The 19,921-nt window shown below is 43.5% G+C and overlaps 1 protein-coding gene across 1 annotated transcript; it reads right to left on the bottom strand.

Moving 5' to 3' along the window:
- Positions 1-1,103: 1,103 nt before the first annotated feature.
- LOC131267671 (dynein axonemal heavy chain 1) lies at positions 1,104-19,370 on the bottom strand. Its single transcript, XM_058270602.1, has 2 exons — positions 19,272-19,370; positions 1,104-3,926 (listed from the first exon to the last, which is right to left on the bottom strand). The coding sequence occupies exons 1-2, from the start codon at positions 19,368-19,370 to the stop codon at positions 1,104-1,106; spliced, it is 2,922 nt and encodes a 973-aa protein (XP_058126585.1).
- Positions 19,371-19,921: the final 551 nt, after the last annotated feature.

Raw genomic sequence — 19,921 nt, 5'->3', positions numbered from 1 at the left:
ATACAACATTCAGCCGGGCGAAAGGAAAACAGCGCACCCTACCATGCGCACCGTCGACTGTACTTTCATTAAATATTTATGCTTAATTTTACATCCACGGGCGATAATAGCAACAATAAAGGCGCACCAACGGCAACGGCAAACCGGTGATGCCAAAAAATATAACTAGCCACACGGATTTTCCCCCACTCGCCCACTCCCGCACGGTGGTCGGCAACGTCGTTGGCCCGATGTTTTACGCTTTCCGGTCCGGTTCCAGATCCGGCCCGGGCTTCCCTCCGTCCGTTCGCATTCACTTTTATCATCCTGTTGTTTTTCTTCCGTTCACCCGAAAAACTTTCACCCGAGCACATTCGTCGAGGTGAGGACGCTGTGGGACGATACAGTGCAAGGGCCAATGGTGCTTGATGAGTTTCCTCAGGAAAACCCCGAGCGTTGTCATATTTATTTTACGAATTCGTTTTATTTTTTTACCCCCCTCACCGTCCCGTCGTCGTTGCCCTCCTTGGGGTGCACCAGGTTCATGCTGGCGAACTAATGAGACCATTTCCCACGAAACACCAGGGCTAGAGAGATAGGAGTGCCTGTTATCTTTCGGAGGTGAAGGCGAGAGGAAGCAGGGACGAGGGATGTTCACATTTTTCACCATGGAAAGTTGTGGCAACTGGTGCGCCTTTGCAACACACGACGAAGCGCAGGTGTTGTTCATGACAACTCCCTCCGAGCGGGAGTGCACATGTTCGTGCTGACCGCTTTCTGCTTCGCCCGAGTGGATCCGAAATATGAATACAATAACGGGGACACACTCGGAGACCCTGGAGTGGAATATTAAAACATGCAGCTTCCGGTTCGGGGTCAGTTGTCCGGCTCCATTATGAGGTAACGAGAACAACCACTGTGCTGACGGCACGAGGACATATTTGTTGCTTACCTAAATATCACAACTTCTTGCATCATTCATGGCCTGCTCAGTTCCAATGGGACTATATTTTTGAAAACTATTTAATGGAAGAGGGATCTACGTCACATTAGAGCGGAAGCTTCATTAAATTATAATATAGTTTGTAGTTGGATATAATTAGCTCGTGCCTTTCCCGAGTCTATTAAATATCAGTCCGCTTCAGACGATGTTCAGCTCTAACTCTTTTATATTCTTCCTGCTCCTTTCTAATTCGTTCTTCTTCTTCTCGACGCCGTTCATGTTCCAGTCGTTGTTCTTCAGCTTTGGACACTATTTGTCGAACAGTACCAACGTGGCCGCGAATTCCATGCTCCAGGAACACATCGAAACTAACGTCAATCGAGAGCTTGCCCTTGATACCGACCTCCTTCGCTAGCTGACTCCAGTGGATCGCTTCCAGGTGTGGACACCTGAGAAGCTCCATGATGTCCACGTTCGGACGGAACGTCTCCACCACCTGCAGAAAGTGCTCAACGACCGCCAAGAGTTGCGGCTGATCGACGAACAGGGGTAGTAAGTCTTTGAGGCTATCGTGCGCCTGTTGGAGGCCCCGTCGGACACCTTCCAGATCGACGCTTGCGAGCGGGTTGCCAATCCAGGACTCCTCCAGCTTCAGATAGTCGGCGGCGACCGTCCACAGATCCCGGTAGGTGGCGAAGTTATTCCGGAGCTCGAATAGATTATTCAAGCTAATCGGTGCCATCTCGAACAACTCCTGGCGGCGATTCATCGTATGCCCTTGGTCGATGAGTGCCTGCAGGGTCTTCCAAAGACGCCGCACCTCGACCGCCATCTCTGCCACCTTCGACACGTCGTACAGCATGGTGAACTTGGAGATGTAGACATTAACGTCCTCGATACTGGCCGTGAACGACGCTTCGTCGGCAAACTGTTGCTTGCGGAACTTCTCCACCTCGGACTCGTGGAACTCCCGCACCTTATCCATCTGCTTTACGACCGTGCGGGGGAAGGAAAGGGCGTTCCACTTTTGCTGAAAGTCGGTATCCGGTAGATTCCACAGAAAGCCGTCCAATATCTCGTACTCGTACAGTATCCCTTTCATGCGGTCTTCCATGCGGGCCACCATGTCCGGCACCGTCTCCATGTACTGGCGGATATCGTATATATGCTCGATCGAGACCGGCTTTTCGCATATGCGCTCGCTGATGGCGTTATAGTCCGCTATCATGGCGGCCGTCTTGAGTTGGAGCTTTTCCGTGAGCATTTTTAACAGTGCCACGGTCAACTCCTGTCGTTTTCGAATCAACACCTTCCGAAGTGGCTGCACGTCGATAAGGAACGGTCCGATTTTGATCTCGAGAGGTACCGTGTGCTCTAGATTCTCCCGCAACCGGATCTGAAGCGCAATGTCCTCTTTGATTTCCGATGAAGGTTTGTCAGCCGACTTCGCGCGTTCAATAAACTCTTTGATATCGGTGAAGAAGAGCTCCTTGTAGGCTCCGTATCGTGCGGCATACGAGCGAAGGGGCAGGAGTGCCTTTTTGTAGTAATCCAACAGCTTACTGCGACGTTCGACCATAGCTTGGTCTATCAGCCCGACCGAAGACAGGTATAGATCTCCGGAGAAGATGAGTGATTGGATCAGCGATGGCTCGACCGTGTGGATGAAATGACTTTGCTTCACCGTATCGTCCATGATGTACTCCAAGAGTTCCGGAAACCTTCCTGGCTCAGTTGAATAGTACGGTGCTTCAGGTCCCATCTCTAGGGTAAGACTAAACACTGCCGGTCTTGACGGTACAAAGGGACTGTCGATGAGGTTGCCATCCCAAGAGTAGTCTTCCTCGATATCCCAAACAGCGTTGCAATCGTTCACCAAAAAGTCTACGTACTCACGGGTTGCGCCAAGCAGAAGACTCCGGAGAGCATCTTGCATCCGATACTGTATCTGGTTCACGAGTCGTTTCAATTTCAATTTGGAGTAAATTGTCCACTGCGTCACTCCGATATTGAAATTACCTGGTCCGATCCGCGACAGTGTCCGGTGCAGATGCATTGTAGTTCGTTCGATCCAGGTGTTCTGGAGGTACTTCATGGTCTTTGCTATCTGCGCAAGGTTCTGCTTTTCAAAGTCATCGAGCGCCATTGCCTGCTCGGATGTAGCGATGAACAGCGGAAGTTTTCGTACCATCTCACACTCGAGGTTCACTAGAGCTAAGGCGTGAAATACGTTCTTGTCGACCAACAACGTTTTGCGACGAAAGAGATCTAGTAGCTCATCAAAGTTTACGGCTTCTTTTTTGGCGAAAAGCGTCCTGTATGTAGACCTTCTGTTCAGTTGGGGCTTTTTAATTACAAAAGTTGTATCTTCGTTCAAATGTGTCCCGACTGCCAGTGCAATATGGTATTGTTCAAATATTCTCTTGAACACCTCATACACCTCATCACTGTTCGAACGACGGCGAATACTCTGCTCGAGCATTTTCCCAGGAGCGTAGTGACCATCATTGAATACGTACGAGCAAAGGAATCGAAATCGGATGGCGTTTACAGCCTCCCGTCGTTCGACGATGGCGGTCTTGAGGCGATCAGCGTATTTGCAGGGGTTCTCAAATGCAAAATATAGAAGAAGGCGAGGAACCATATGATTCGAGCCAGCGTTGGTGCCGTTCAGCATCGTCACTTCCCAACGATTAGTGGCGGGATGGTGCTTTTCTACACTGACTCGTTCCCAATGAAGCGAAGTCGGAATGAAGGCGAAGGCCTCCGATTTCTGCCACAACTCGGTTGCTTCCGCGCAAAAACAATCGTACTCCAAATCGTCGAATAATTCCAGCGGTAGAAAGGAGGCACTGGAGTTTAAAGCAGGTTTGTCAGGAACTCGAATATGGAGGTCTGTATCTTTGATCCCTTCTTCCGTAAGAATATTTTCAAGATGTGCTACTTTATTAATGCATTGGATCGAGTAATCGGGAATGAATTGGTATTTTACAGCACGTTTAACCTGGAAGTAAATCAAGAGTAAATATAATGGTGCTATACTAGCTTAGCTTAGAATAGCTACATACGAGAGAACCAGTTTTACAATGTCCAGAAAAATTGTTTAAGAACTTATTCTTGGAAGCCTGTTCTGGTAATGAAACGTGCCATGGCAAGTGGTGTTCGTTATGCCAGGAAAATAGTGATGGTTTTCGGCTCATTTTCACCACAGTTTCGAATGGGTTAAAGCAATACTTGTGGGCACTTTACAACTATTGAGTTATTGGCTTTCGAATGGAACAGGTTTCTTGGATGATTTTTAAAAACTTAATAAATGCAAAAGGTTTCCATGGCAAACGTCAAGATGAAACGTACGACATGCAATGAATAAAACAGCATGTTTTGGAATGAAAAATATTCTTGTCGATATCGATTTCAACTCTTCGTTACGAATTATTCGTTTGCATAAATCGAAGGTTGAGCAACACCACTTTATAATAGCGTCCGGTTGATTAAATTAGTTTTCCAGAAAATATTCAAATCCTAAATGTTCCGCAAACACCAAGGACGTTGGACCGACGGAAGGGAGAAACAGACGAAAAACATGGCGCTCATTTTCACCCCACATCAAACGAACCGAACCCCGGCAGTAGATGAGCTCCGAACGGGCGAAGAAAGGGATATTTATTCTATTTCTTTTGAGTTGGTCGGTTTTTGCGGTTGTGTATTTTGCTTCCTTTAAAGTTTATCTTTTTCCACCGTTCCCCAAACCCTCCCCCTTCCGAGCCAAAGCCAGTCCGAGCCAAAACACGGGCCTCGAACAATGCCAATCAAAAGAGATGTCCATTTGTGGCGAGCAGCATTTTTTTATCTCTTCAACGCTCCGGTGTTGTGTTTTTCAGTGAGGACCATTTGTTTGCTAGGCTCAGAAGAAGATGAGAAAAAATGGCGCACCCCGGAAGGTCGGCATCGCAAGAGATAAACGAAGCTGGGAAAACCTCGATGGGTCCGTGAGGGAGGGCTGCATGTTTGTTGTGGCGATTTTTCCTTCATCCGTTCGTGCACCGGACGGCGTGGCGTTCCGTCCGGTACGAAACTTTCTGACCGCAAAATGGTCAATCTTCTCCTTTCTTGAAGTGTGTGTAAGCGTTTTTCTTCGGACTGCTCAAAACGTTTTTGTTTCTAAAATTCCTCCGACCCTCGTGGTTCTCTCTCTCTTTCGGTTGATTTCTTGACAATGGTACGCTTTATCCGATTAGTGGGAATAAAACGGAAACCCCGGACGAGTAATGCGTCCGAGCCATGCGGATTTGCAGGAACAGCTTCGGATCTCAATGTGCATTAAGTCGGGCGGAGAAGAATAGTTTTTAATTAAACTTCTTGACTCAGCCTTTCGAAGAAATGAGTTAACGCACTGCTGCGGGTGTTTGAGTTTTAAAAAAACTTAAACTTTATTTCCTACAACATATGTGCGGGTTAATACCCAACTATCGTGTTCGGATGCTGGATACCAACTGATGATCGGTTCGCGATCTGGATCGTTGGTTCACGGTTTTCTGATTCTAGGTGGTCCGCGTCGCTGCGGGAATCTGCAACTCAGCATAATGCGGGCGGTCCGCGTTGCTATGGGAAGCTGCAACTCAGCATAATGTTGTGGTCCGGGGGCCGCGTCGCGATGATCGAATGTTGACTCACAATGTATGCTCTGGCGATGTCCACAATGTATGCGATGGCGTTGTCCACAATGTATACGCTTGCGTTGTCTTGACTCCTCCCTTCTTAAATGACTTTGTCCTCAAAGTCTTGTTGCTGCGTGGAATGATGTTGGTCTGCTTACGAATGTTTCTCCGCGTTGCGGTTCTTGGTTTATGTTTACTTTTACCATTCTCTTTCGATTGACAAATAAGCAGATTACGGTTGCGCATATGAATAGTAACATGAAAGTTCCTCCGAATGCATGAATTTTCCATTTGATGGAGTTGTTCTGTAGATTTATACTTTGTAGCGTTTCTCGATGTTGCAACGTAAGATTGTTTAGATATTCTATCGGTGGTCTGTCTTCAATTTCGCTTATGTTGACTTTTATTCCCGCTGTCGAGTGGTATGGTTTACCGGGAATGATGGCTTCATTGTTTGAATAAATTTCTCCGTTGATGATTATGTTGCAATTTTCAAATTGTATCAAGTATGACCCGTTCAATACTTGGTTTGCATTACTGCAATTTGACGATATTTCTGCGATTGCATCATTAATGAGAATATTGGCGTCATTAATGCGTTTCACCAATCCTTTCGAGTAAATTTTTTCGTATTGACATTCGGCGTCTTCTCGTTTCACGAGTTTTTCTATGCATTTGGTGGGTTGTTGCAGATTTACTTGTTGGCATATGTAGAAATCTTCCTGCTCTTGGCATCTTTCCGTAATTTCGAATACATGCGTTCGATTTCGTATTATGAAATTTTGTTTTACGATAATCCGTCTCTCGTGCTGGATTATGGAGTCAATGTATTCGTATTCGTACATTTGTGTGGTTACTTTGGGGAACTTTAGTATGTAGATAATATGCGTTTGGTTTACAGCAACTTGCGCAGTTGATTGCCCTAGCAATTCCTCTGGAGTACGGTAAGTAATGTTGTTACTCTCTAGGAATTGGGCTATGGAGTTTAGATCATCTAGGGATAGTAGCTTGCTGCTTGGAATCCCGTGTTTCGCGAGTATGATGGCATCTTCAATTACTTCTAATTTTTCTTGTAGCATGTTCATGTTTGATAACAGGATTAATTGACGAATCTCTGTCTGGTGCGTTTCGTATCGTTGATTTTCAATGTTGATAACCGTGTTGGCGACTTCTGTTATTTGTTGGAGTCGTTCATTTAAACCTTGGTTGATAACTACTTGTTTGTTGTTTTCAGCAATTAGGGAGTTTATCGTAGAGTTAATAATGTGTAGGTCGTCTGCGTCTGGATTTCCTGCGATCCATTTCCAAACTTTTCCGATCGTGTCCCATCGTTTTTCTCTGTTTGTAAACGGTCTAATCTTTCTAAAGGTTTCCTGTAGCGTTCTAGCTTTTATATTAATCAAACTTTCAATTGATGCCGTATAGATTCCATTTGGAATTTCTTCTAACGTTTTTTCTACTGCTTCTTCTATGTTTGATAAATCGATTGGATGTATCGTCCTTACATATCCGATTTGAACTTTAGCTTTACTTATTGGTATTATAGCTAAGGGATTATTACTTAGATCATATATGCTTATATCTGCTACAATAAGCTTGATCAACAGGGTTGTAATCACTCTGTAACGATAGTTAAAAGAATTTCAAAGAGTGTATTAATATTTCTTCCTTATTTTCTTAGATTCATTTTATGAATTTTTCGATTATTCGAATCGATTATATAAGTTGGATGATTCTCCTTTACTTTCATTATATTAAAACGACTGTCGCGTTTATTATTTGTTTTCTTCCTTTCATATACGTATTCATTTTCTTCATAGTCTTTATATTTTTCATCTTTGATTTTTTCATCATTCTTTTTGAATATTTCGAGTATTCTTTCATTTGTAGCTTCTCTTATTCTTGCTCTTTCTTGTGGATCATCTGATCGTTCTCCTACGTACACATTTCTTGGTGTATCCTTTATAAATGAGTGAATAGTATGATTATATTTATAAACGGCTTGTTGCACTAATGTTATAATACTCATTTCTGGATTGAGTTTTTTCGTACATCTCGCTATTTCTCTGATAGTCGAATGGCATCTCTCTACTTGACCATTCGTTTCTGAACGATTAACTGGAGTTTTGAAGATTTTGACTCCTAGATTTAGTATTGATTGTTCGATTACATTCGATACAAAAGTACATTCGTTGTCTATAACAATTTGGGCTGGCAAGTCCCAGTCATATAAAAGTTGTAGTAATACTTCCTTTATGTCAGCGATTGATTTCGATTTTATCGGTCGAATTTTAACGTACTTTGAAAATTTATCGATTGACGTGATAAATAAAAAGTTTGCGTTGTATGCAAATATATCAATATGAATTATCTCTCCTGGATATGTCGGTATTGGTGTTTTTACTGGTATAAATACTTGTGGTTTTCTATCGTATTTTTCGGTTTTGCATATCTCACAATTTTTAACAATATTTTGAATACTTTTTCTCATTCCGGGGAAGTAGAATTTTTTTATAAATTGCAATGAATTTTCCTTAGCATTTCTGTGTGCAAAATTATGGATATTTTTAATCTCTTCGATTTGTTTTTCTACGTCGCAAAGATCTTCAACTTGTATTTGAGAAAATCTAGCTTTAACTGTTTTTGGATTGTAAAGGTTTTTATAGACTTCTTGGATAATTCCCATTGTTTGTTCATCTGTATGAATTCCATTAATTACGTTTGGATTAATAATTTTTTTGAATTTATCTTTGATAAAATCAGTAGTAAAATTTGGTTCAATGAAAATATGCCTTTTAAATTTCGGGAAAGGGCTTATTAGTTCGGAAGAGGAATTAGTTCCGATTTTAAATATTAGTTGGTTGCGGAAAACATTAATAGGTGCTTCTGTTGAAGGAATATATGAATTATCGTCTTCATCAGCTGAATGCTGGGTTGGTGTTAATGAGTTAATTTGTATTCTTGAAAGGGCGTCGGCTACGACGTTCGATCTTCCTGGTTTGTAGCATAACTGGTAATCATGTTCCTCTATGAATGATTTCCATCTTTTCAGCTTTGCGTTGTTGTTCTGCGGTGATAAAGCAAATGTTAATGGTTGATGATCAGTTTGGATATTAATTTTCGCTCCGTATATGAAATTTCTCAGTGTATGTAGTGCCCACACGATGGCAAGCATCTCCTTTTCGTTTGTTGCATAATTTTCCTCAGTTTGGGAAAGAGTTCGGGAAATGAAGGTTATTGGTCTATCTCCGTCGTGGCATTTTTGTGAAAGCACAGCTCCTAGTGCTTTATCTGATGCATCTGTTGTCAGTTCAAATGGCTTCTGGAAATCTGGAAAAACTAAAACATCATTAGAAGATATTATGTCTTTCAAGGTTTGGAATGCGTTCTTTGCATTTTGATCAAATTTAATAGGAACATTTTTTGATTCGTTTTTTGAAATTTGGCGATGGCCATCCTCCCCTCTTAGGAGTTTTGTGATGGGTTTTGCCAAGTGTGCATAGTTTTTAATAAACCTGCGGTAATAACCTGATAGTCCTAAGAATCTTCTCAGTTCTTTAAGGTTCTGTGGTTCTGGGAATTTTTTTATGGCTTCAACTTTTTTTATGTTTGGTTTAAGTCCTTCACTTGAGACAATGAATCCGAGGAATTCTACTTCTGTTTTTAAGAATTCGGATTTGTCTGGCTGTATTTTGAAATTTGCGGCTCGCAATGTGTCTAAGACAATTTTCAAATTTTGCAGATGTTCTTCAACTGTTTCACTAAAAATGATAATGTCATCGATGTAAACGTGACATATTTTTCCTATATGTTCTCTTAATGTGTCGTCCATGACGCGTTGGAATATGGAGGGTGCATTTTTTAATCCAAAGGGCATGCGTACGAATTCATATTTTCCATTGTTTATCGAAAATGCAGTTTTTTCGATGTCGTTCTCCGACATGGGTACTTGATGAAATCCTGATGCTAGATCAAGGGTAGTGAAAAATTTATTTGAGCCTAAATTGGCTAAAACAGTAGATGGATCCGGAATAGGATATTTATCACTTATTGTTTGAGTATTTAATTTTCTGTAGTCTATGACAAGTCTATATTTTTTTTCATTGGCAGCGTCCAGTTTTTTTGGAACAATCCACACTGGTGCATTGTATGGGGATTTTGAAGGTCTGATGATTCCATCATTTAGTAGTTTTTCAATTTGCCTGTTAACTTCACCTTTAAGTGCTTGGGGATAAGGATAAGTTTTACTGTAGATTGGCGATTCATTTTTTGTCCTTATGGTAGCTTTTACTTGTGAGGTAAAAGGTAATTTAGAATCAGGTGGTTGGAAAAGATCCTGATATTCCTGTAATAGGTTATGTAGCTGTATTTTTTCGTTTTGGTTGAGATGACTATCGCGGATGTTTATTTTATTTACTTCCTGTAGTTCATATTGTTGTAGGGGTATTACATTTATGCCGTCAATGATTAATTCATCATTGGCTGTGTCAATAACTGCTTTGATTTCTTTCAGTGAATCGTGCCCTATTATGGCATCGAATGATTTCAAGTTTTCAAGATGGCAAAATTTTAACATTTTATCTGAAAATGGTTTGAATAGTCGAGCTTGTGAATAAGCTTCGATTTTTATGTCTCCTGCTACTGAAGATACATAAAATGGTTTATCGATTTTATGGGAAATTTTAGCATGTTTCGGGTGGATATAGTTTTTATTAGAACCGGTATCAATGAGCATTTTTAATGGCTCCGAGGCGTTACCATAAAAAAGAAAATAAGGCAACGCCGAGTTTAGTCTAAAAAATTAAGTTCTGCGACTTCGACAGTGTCACTGAAGTTGCATCCTTCTTGTTTTTCAATGGTTCGGAGGTATCTCTCGAACGATTGTAATGTGTTGTTATCTATTGTATTGTTCGCGGGGTTACCGTTTTCGAATTGTTGTGGCGGATTGGCATCCGTTATGTGGTTCACCGTATTTGAGTATCCTGGCTGTGTTTGGATATTGTTGACCCTGGGACGTTTTGGGGGTCGAACGTTGTTTGAGTTAGGGCGGTTTCCATAGTTCACTTGTTGTGTTCTGATGGAATGGTCAACTTCCATAGGCTCTGGTGGCGGTTGACGTTGAAAATTGTTAAATGGTTTTTGTTGGTAATGTTGGTTGTTCTTTTGGGCGAAATTATTAAAATTTCTGTTTCCCGTGAACGGTTTGGGATGGTAAGGCCTTGGTGGCGGAGGTGGATTTGTATACCTTATGGGCGTTGGTGGCGGTAAGGGAATCATATTCCTTGGTGCCGTTGGTGGGATATATGGCCTTGGTTTGGTTAGCATTTTTCTACACTCAATATTTTGAAATGAAATGCAGTAGCTGTACGCTCCTGCAAGGGATGTCGGTTCATAATTTCTAATGAATTTATAAACGTCTCCATCTAGTCCTCTCATGAAAGCATCGATTGCTTTTTTGTTGTACATTTCGATTAAAGCTCTTGAGGCTTCGGGGTGTGTGAATCTTTCGTCAGTGTTTATTTGATTTGCTATAAGCGAGAGCAATCTATTTACTTCGTCGTAGTATACTTCCAGTGAGCGGTTCTTCTGCTGCACGCTCATAAGTTGGAAGTCTAATGTTTCCAAATCTCTCTTTTCACCGTAATACGTGACCAATGTTTTTTTGATCAGGTTCCAATTAATGCCTACGTTTGAAGCAACGAGTGAATCGTTCGCTTCACCGCGGATTTTTCTGCGAATGAATTTGCAGATCATATGGTATTTGTTTTGGCGTTCAAGTGTGTCTGTACTTTTAGTTTGGTACAGTTTTACCAAGCTGTCTACGTCACTCAACCAGCTATTCAGTTCGCTGGGATCCCCAGTGAAATTTGGTAGATCCTTTACCAAATCAGGGATTTTTTCAATACTTTCGGGATTTACACTTGTTCCATCTGGCTTTGTAAAATAAAGCGGTGGATCGGAATAATCGATCTGAGCGGGGGCGACATTGCACGCTTCGAGTGCGGCAATGCGGTTAATAATTTGGTCAAGGTCTGGTCTCGACATTTTGAAGGAAAAAGATTGTAATGAATTTATAAGATCCTCCAGGATTTTTTGTTTGTTTTAACACGTTTTTCACTTCACTAGGTAATTTTACTTAATATTTGTTAATCGCGTTTTTGTAATCACTTGATTTTTGTTTCACAATTTTGTGTTTGTTTCACAATTTTTACTTACTGTTTTTTTTGTTACTTACAGTACCATACGCATCCTGTATCGGGCGATGGTTTTATGATTTATGATGCTCCTCTGACGGGCGTTGTGTTTTACTGCTCCTCTAGCGGGCGTAGTTTAGTTTCTGGAAAACCGGCTGTGAATGACTTCCTTCTCGGTGTAATGGATGGCTCCTTTTTGTCCTGTGTGAGCTGCTAACTGCACAGGTGACTCGGGATCCTTTTTACACGGCTGCACTCGGCGATCAGGAAAGTCTTTTTAAGTTTGGGATTCGGTGGTAACTATCACTCTAGCGTGGTTACTTTCACTTTCACTTGTACTTAATTTCACATAGCGCGGTCCCTATTCGGGCGCCAGTTAACGCACTGCTGCGGGTGTTTGAGTTTTAAAAAAACTTAAACTTTATTTCCTACAACATATGTGCGGGTTAATACCCAACTATCGTGTTCGGATGCTGGATACCAACTGATGATCGGTTCGCGATCTGGATCGTTGGTTCACGGTTTTCTGATTCTAGGTGGTCCGCGTCGCTGCGGGAATCTGCAACTCAGCATAATGCGGGCGGTCCGCGTTGCTATGGGAAGCTGCAACTCAGCATAATGTTGTGGTCCGGGGGCCGCGTCGCGATGATCGAATGTTGACTCACAATGTATGCTCTGGCGATGTCCACAATGTATGCGATGGCGTTGTCCACAATGTATACGCTTGCGTTGTCTTGACTAATGAGTCGTCCGAAACAAAAAGACCAACATGCTTGGATATGATTGTGCAGATTAAGAACAGCGGAATCGGATTAGACTGTCCAGCTCGAACAACCATTTTGTGGTTTAAAAACCATTCATTAGCAACATTTGAATGGTGTAATGTTTGTTTAATTCTACTTTTCCTCATTGTTGTACCTTTGATATGTTCTGATGTAGTATGAAATACATCAAATGGATTGAATGTATGTAACGTTAGTTCGATTGACTTAACAAAAGTCAGTGATAAGTAATAGGCAGAACTTACTTCATGTATTGTCCGTGTGACGAGAGTATGAGTAAAAACTGAGTGGATTATATCGTCCTGTTCATTCCGACGAAGTTGATCTTGGTTGGTAAATTTCTTAGTAAAGCCTTTTCAAATGTGTCACCGGTGGAAACTTTTGCCCCCCCCCTTTTCCCAGCTAACGGTGCATCAAAGAAAACCTCACGGCACATCTCCGGAAATCTAGCCGATTTCCGCTTCGATATTTCTTCCCTGGAAATCACATGAACAATCTTCGGAACCCTGTTGCAAGGCGAAGGTGTGGGTGACACCGGATGAGGATGGCTTATAGGAATATAGGAAAGCATTCCAACAACATCAAGCTGAGACAGTTTCCCACAGCTTCTAAATGGATACCCTCCACCGCCATCCTGCCCACAAACGCTTTTCCGGCACCGAAGACGTTGGTTGGCTTTCGGTGCTGAAAGTTGGAGAATTTAGTTTTATTAACTTTTCTCATATCATTCATATCGATTATGGATTTTCCTGTCGTGTCGGTTTGTCCTGCTGACGGTGTGGCATTTTCCTCGACCGGCCCACCGTGTGGCTTTCCGTTTTTCCGGGGGCTCGAAAGGAGATGGCTTCAACATTTTCGGGGCGATTTAGGTTTGCTGGGTTGGAAAATATAAACCGCCAACACCGGCAGGGGGGAAAACGGCAACATATTATTGTTGTTCCCGAATCAATCGAGAGATTTTCAAAAGGAAAGGATGAAACGTGCATGTGTCCAAAGGAATCGTCTTTTCCCGAACCCGGGGCGCGTGTTTCGATAACCGTCACGCCGTTCTGTCTCTATTGTGTCGCCCAACAATGACAAACGAAACGGGAACGGAAGTTTTTCCGCTCCTTCCCAACGCCCTTTTTTCTTCCCTTACCTTCTCCCATTCCTTTTTCCAGGTGAAAGAAGAAAAGTTTCTTCTCGGCGACCAACGGAATGGAACGTCGCGTTTGATAGACCGTGCCACGTTCTTCGGAAAAACCCGTTCGATTGACGTTTCGATGTGTACCGAATGTTGGAGACTTTTCCGCCCAGAATAATGCTTCAATTAGCGTCGTTCATGCAAACTGTAAACGCCAGCAGTTAGCGAAGAATATCAATCATTGCGCGGGAAAACTGGAGAGCGATATCACACCGCCTCCCACCCTTTCCCAGGACGAGGCGGAAAAAGCCACCCGGAAAAGCACCGACACGTGTGCGAGTTTTCGAAACAAGTTTCGCTGGGAAATTGCTTTTCCACGCACACACTGGGAATGACTAGCGAGAGTTGTGTTCCTTTGGCAATTGTGTTTATCTTTGCTATTTTACAAAAGGCGCCTCGGAGTTGGGAAGTGAAGTCATCCAGTTTTCCCCGCCCGAGCGCCCACGGTAATGTTAACAATTATTTTTGATAAATGTGTAACACTCGACCGACACGTGGAAATGATCCCTCCCTTCCTGACTCATCGTATCAATCATTGTGGTGATTCGTAGCTCGTGCTTTCAGAAATTCCTTCAAGCAAATTTAGACTGTTCCTGTTGGTTTTAATATGAAGAACTCATGAGTTCAATTATTTAGTACCATTTGGAAAAGCTGCTGGAAGACTTCAGAATATGTGCCATTATATTCGAGTGAAAATTTGCTGTCACCGATTTGGCGACGTTCGGTTACAAGCCCAAATTGGCTTCGTAGGGAAAAAAGGGAAAACCCTACAGCAAGTCGATTCCCTCGATACATGACTTTTGCGTCGACAGCCGGGTCCTGCTGTTTGCTCTCCACATTAGCATACGTCTTGTGAGCCTGGATAAACATCTTTCGGCCAGTGATACGGCAAAACAAATACGACTCACTCGTACGTGCACGTACGTGCGGGGCGACCATGGTGTTCGCATGGTCGGTGCAATTACTTTGTATTTCTTTCACGTAAACCAAACCAATCGATATTGGTTTCCGTTATTGCCGGTCCGGGCGATGACTGGCAGTGATGTAAATTCGCCCGTCACCACACGTGTGTATGCTCATCAGCATACGCTGACGAGAAAGGGGGTTCCGAGATCTCCGCACGCCAATGTACACGCATGGCCGCTTTCCAACCACCTCACCCCAACCTTTACCCCATGCTGCAACGCGTCAGGGATGGAATGCAAATCGGATGGAACCGAAACCGAACCGAAATGCAACCTGCGCTTCCAAGTGTGTCTTATCGATCGAGTCGCTTGCCTTAGCGTCATTCGTTGCAGTGTGCATCGATGCACCGGGAGAAACCCACCCTCCTCACTGGACGACGCTTTTCGACTGGCCAGTATTTCTCGGAAGTACCTCCCGAGTAGAGCTGCACACAATAAGCTTCATTACAACTGCCGGAGCCGGACAGGACTAGCCTCCATCCAATCGAGAATCGGACCCCTGAAAAAGGTGGGTTCGTTTTTAATTGAATGACCGAAGAGAGAGAGAGAGGAGGCCGTTCCGGGACGTTTCGGATGGTGTATTGTTGCAGATTCGGTCCGAAACCCAACCCACTCAACGATCGGGATCCCAACGACATCCGATACGTTTCCCTCCCGTACGTAGGAAAAGCGCTCTTAAGAACTGTCCCCACAAACCATTTGCATCGAACTTTCGATGGGTTTTCGGAAAGCGAGAGGTTTGCTTTCCCGGGGCCTGTAAGTGTTAATTAGAATTTTTACTCTTCGACCGTCAGGGCGTGGAAAACTCATCTGAAAAGTTCGAGGGCAATTATTGTGAGTTTCAGGGGATTCTGCTTAGGTTCGATTTTGGTTGTTGTAATGCTGTAACAACTTTGGGTTCTCACTCTGGTTTTTCAAAATTCGCTATCTTTTTTTTTTGTTTTATCGTTTTCTAATTATTTGTCAATGACATAATGAATTTATTACGGCTTTATGATTAACTAATCCAAATCTAAAACGGTTGCTCTCTACGTTTTATTTATATCGAAGACCATATTATCCAACCTGTATTTTATTATCCTTTCGTTATGCCATTCGATATATTTTATTTTCCCTCATGTCAAATTCATCTTCCCGAGAAACCTTATCTTCTGTGCGTTCTTTCATCAGTTAATTTGCGGTATTTTCACGGTTCTACCAAACAACAGACCACCTGAATGCCTACCCGGGAACGACATGTTTATGTTTTTCTTCTGATGTTTTTGTTTTCCATATCCACTGGTTCGGAATTACGATTCCCGTGCTTTCACGTGCGTGTCCGTGTGTGTGTGGGTGTATATCGTTTTCTTTTGCCCAAATGGTAAACAAACAGAATGGGCTTGGAACTTGGCGCTGGTTGGTTTTCCGGATCCGGAAGACATCTCTCCCGCTGGTGGAATGTTTTCGACCGGAGATGTATGTGCCGGTTCCGGAAAGGACACCCGCCCGGGGGAGGTCTCGTATGAAATTATAAATAAGTCATTAAAATAACATTACTTCAGCTTCCCGGGAATCGATGACGGCATGTCGTACGGCGGTACGACAGCGTGCCCCGGTGTTTGAAGTTCTATCTGAAAATGCGGGAAAACAAGGACAGAAAAAAAAACCACTGGCGAAAGCTCCATCAGCGAGCGGACGATCTCGCGAACGGCAGTTCCGGGAAAAGCGAGGACTCCGCGCGGTCGGAAAACATATCTTCCTATCTCCCCGGAGAATGGACTTATTTTTTCTCTGCTTGCTTTCGATTTCTTACACGAATTGTTTGATTTTTTGTTTCCGTGTTTTGCTTCGAGGTCTTTTGGTGTTTTCGTTTTCGTGGCTAGCTTGTGTCGGGCTGGTCCCAAAGGAAATCGATGGGTTTCCATCTCCCGAGGCGCACGAAATCGGAGCACAATCGGAGCCGGGGGAGAATCAGATACGGCTGTTGTTGAAATGTGTTCTTACGTCGCTCGCTTCATCTTTCAGTCTACGCGAAAAAAAAAACCTTCCGTTCCTTCTGTCCATTTACCTTTCCTTTTGCGTTTTTGTTTTGCATTCCCAGTGAAGGTTTATTTTTCTTGGTGAAAAATATGATTAAATATGCCGTTGCCCCTGTTGGTTTAATGTTGCTCTTCAGCGCAAGACTACGTTCGTCATCGTTTGGCACACATTTATTTTTGGCTGCTTGCTTTCACGCCTAATTTAGGGCACATTTTCCATTTGCCACTGATTGTATCAACGCTGCTCATGAAGCGTTATAGTGTTTTGGCGAGGAGAAATGTTTGTTTCGGTTCTTAGTAATGACTTGTACTTTATAAGGTTAATGTAATGAAAGTATCGGGTAATTGGGTTAAGATCTTTCGGCATTTAATTGAGAAGAAAACACATTTCTTATCAAACCATCTTCAAACAGATGAGTGCATTACGAAATTTGTTTATTCAAAACAACATTTTTTAATGCAAGATTAAATTTATTAAAAAATTAACTAATATTTATAACCTTATTTGTTCTAATAATTTGTTAAGAGTTTATTTTAGTATACTTTAAATTATGTGTTAAGAACGAAGAAAATTCTGCGAGTCTTAGATCATTTTAACTTCACCTGGCACAGCTTTTCCCTTAAATTCCACCTGCACAAAGCAAGAGATTATGGTTCCATCACGAAACTCTACCGGCGCGCACGACGCATCAAAAGCAACGTCTTCGCCTTTTGTGTCACCTAAATGTTTTATCTTCTCTCTTTTATGTTACTTGCGGAAGGAAGAAAGGAGGTGGTTCGTTCGGTTGGCAGAATCTTTTATTGATTATCATCGCATATCGCTGCCTGCCGCATGCCGTGCCGGCAACAATGGCATCGGGGTGGTCACAAAGCCAAAAGGATCAAGGCACAGATAATCAGGCTTTCCCCCCGGGGGGGAGACAGAATTCAACGGCACAGAATGCCGGCGCATATTATGTGCTCGCCCCGACGTGTGCCTAGGGTTTCCTTGAAGGGATTCGCCGGCGCACACTGATGTGTTGCGTGCTGCACCCGGAAGCCCGGAATGGCTCTTTTACGCTCTGACACATGTCGGATTTTTTGCCATCTTGCCGTCCGTCCGGGTTGTTGGAAAACATCTAAGGTTGAACCACTGGGCCTTAGATCTTAGGGCCGACTTTGGATGGTCGTTCCTTTCGGACGGACGGACCAAGGAAAGGTTGGCTTCCAAAACGCGAGGAAAACTCACTCGGAACCCGCAACGAAACTGGCACGAAGAGAATGTCCATTAACCGAGGTTGAAGATGCACGTTTTTGGACGTCGGTGGAAAAGTTGGCTAATTCCTCTCCCGAAAACCTTTCCGACATGTGGCTCACACACACACACACATACACCCAAATGCTGCGTGCCAGTCCCAACGAGGCCAATGAACATGTTCATGTCGCTGGCGGGACGATGCTCCTTGCGTCGGAAGGTGTCTCCTGAAGGGGTAGTTTTTACGAGTGCGCCATTTTACACGCGACTGGTAGCAGTGGCAGGGGGTGGACGAGGGTGCTAGTGGGCAACATAAATAACCGACTCGCAGGATGCCGCTAATCTACGCTCATTTTCGAGGGCGTATTTTATTCACGCCACTCGTGATCATCTAAAAGCGCACTCCAGCGCTTACATTGGGATCTAAATGTGGCCCAAGGGCTTGGGGAGGGAGACGGGGGTGTTTGGGTGGTTTTATGGTGATGGAAAGGGGAAAACCCACCACCAACCATCCTTTACCCTTCGCTTGCCGGAGGGAGGGTGAGGGTGCTGCATGGAGTGTCATAAAAAGCTGGCACAAAATGTGAATATATCATGTGATGTGCAGCGAGTATGTTTTCACAATCCGCAAGGTATCTGCCCCCCCCCCCCCCCCCCCGTCACCCATTTCACTCCAGTGTTTTTCCTCACGTAACGTGTCGGTTATTACTCTCTCATACACACACACACACACAACGTTTGGTCCATGGCGACCCAAATACCACGGTGACATTCGAGCCGCGAGAGCAAAGTGCTGCTGTTCGAATATAAACAATTTCGTGGATGGTTTCATGGTGGATGAAGAAGATGACGACGATGATGATGGTGATGGTGATGATCATGGTGGGCTGTAAAAGAAAAGAAGCGAAGGGGGGAAAAATAACATATCGTGCGGAGAGTTAAGTAATGGAGTGCACATACTTTTGGGCTAAATACAAACTAGCACTCGTGTGTTGACGCCAGTTGGAAAATGTCTGGTGGCTTTTGTCTGTGGAAACTTTTTTTTTTTGTCCCCAATTACATACACCTGCACATCCGAAACGGTGGCTTTCGTGTTTGGTGTCGTTGAAAGGAATTATTTCTTTTCTCTCTCGTTGGATGCAACACAAAACTGGTTCAAAGTAGGCGGTGACACTTTCGCCCAAGAAAATCGCAAATGTATTTTACATGATTGCTAAATTTTCTTTAAACATTGCTTTAGTATATTTCAATTTTGTATTTTATAATGATCCATCTTACTTACATTCGAAATGTAAGGAAAAATCTTTCAACCTACCTCCAGCATGCGCATCGTTCGCCCACAAGTGTGCGTGTTCGAAGGAATGCCGGCTCCCGCATCCCAGTGTACCAACGCCAGCCGACACGGGCGTCGCATTTTCTTTTATTATTCATTATTATAATGAGCCAGAAAACGAAGAGTATAACATTTTGATGATACAACAATACCCTTTTATCATTCATTTTCATCCCGGGGTCCGGGGGTGTGCCATTTTTCCGGCGAATCATTTTCCCGCTGCGCACATCCATCCTTACACGTACGCACGTTATCTCTTTCCCTGGCAGCTTTTTTCCCTCCCCTGCATTTGGGGCCGATGGAGGAAAGGTGGGGCAGTGGGGCGACATCACTCATAAACATTGTTTGGCTAAACCCCATCCCGGTGGTTCCTTTACCGAACGGAATGCGTCTCTCTCTCTCTCTCTCTTTGCCCTGGTTTCGGAAGGAAAAGATTTATTTGCGCACGTCCTTTTCCAGCGAACTTCGGTTTGAATTGTGTGTGTGTGTTTTTTTGCACACAGTCTTTTTTTTATGAAATCGCTGAAGCTTTGCGTGAGGTGAAAGATCTAGCATTTTCCGCCAAAGGAGCGTACACAGACAGCAGACAGACAGTCAGGAACGCGAATGGCGCGCTCCGATTTTCCGACGAT

This window comes from Anopheles coustani, chromosome 2 (genome assembly GCF_943734705.1).
Source record: "Anopheles coustani chromosome 2, idAnoCousDA_361_x.2, whole genome shotgun sequence".
NCBI lineage: Eukaryota > Metazoa > Arthropoda > Insecta > Diptera > Culicidae > Anopheles > Anopheles coustani.
The sequence above is the reverse complement of the archived record's forward strand: the minus strand, read 5'-3'. Positions and strand labels throughout refer to the sequence as shown.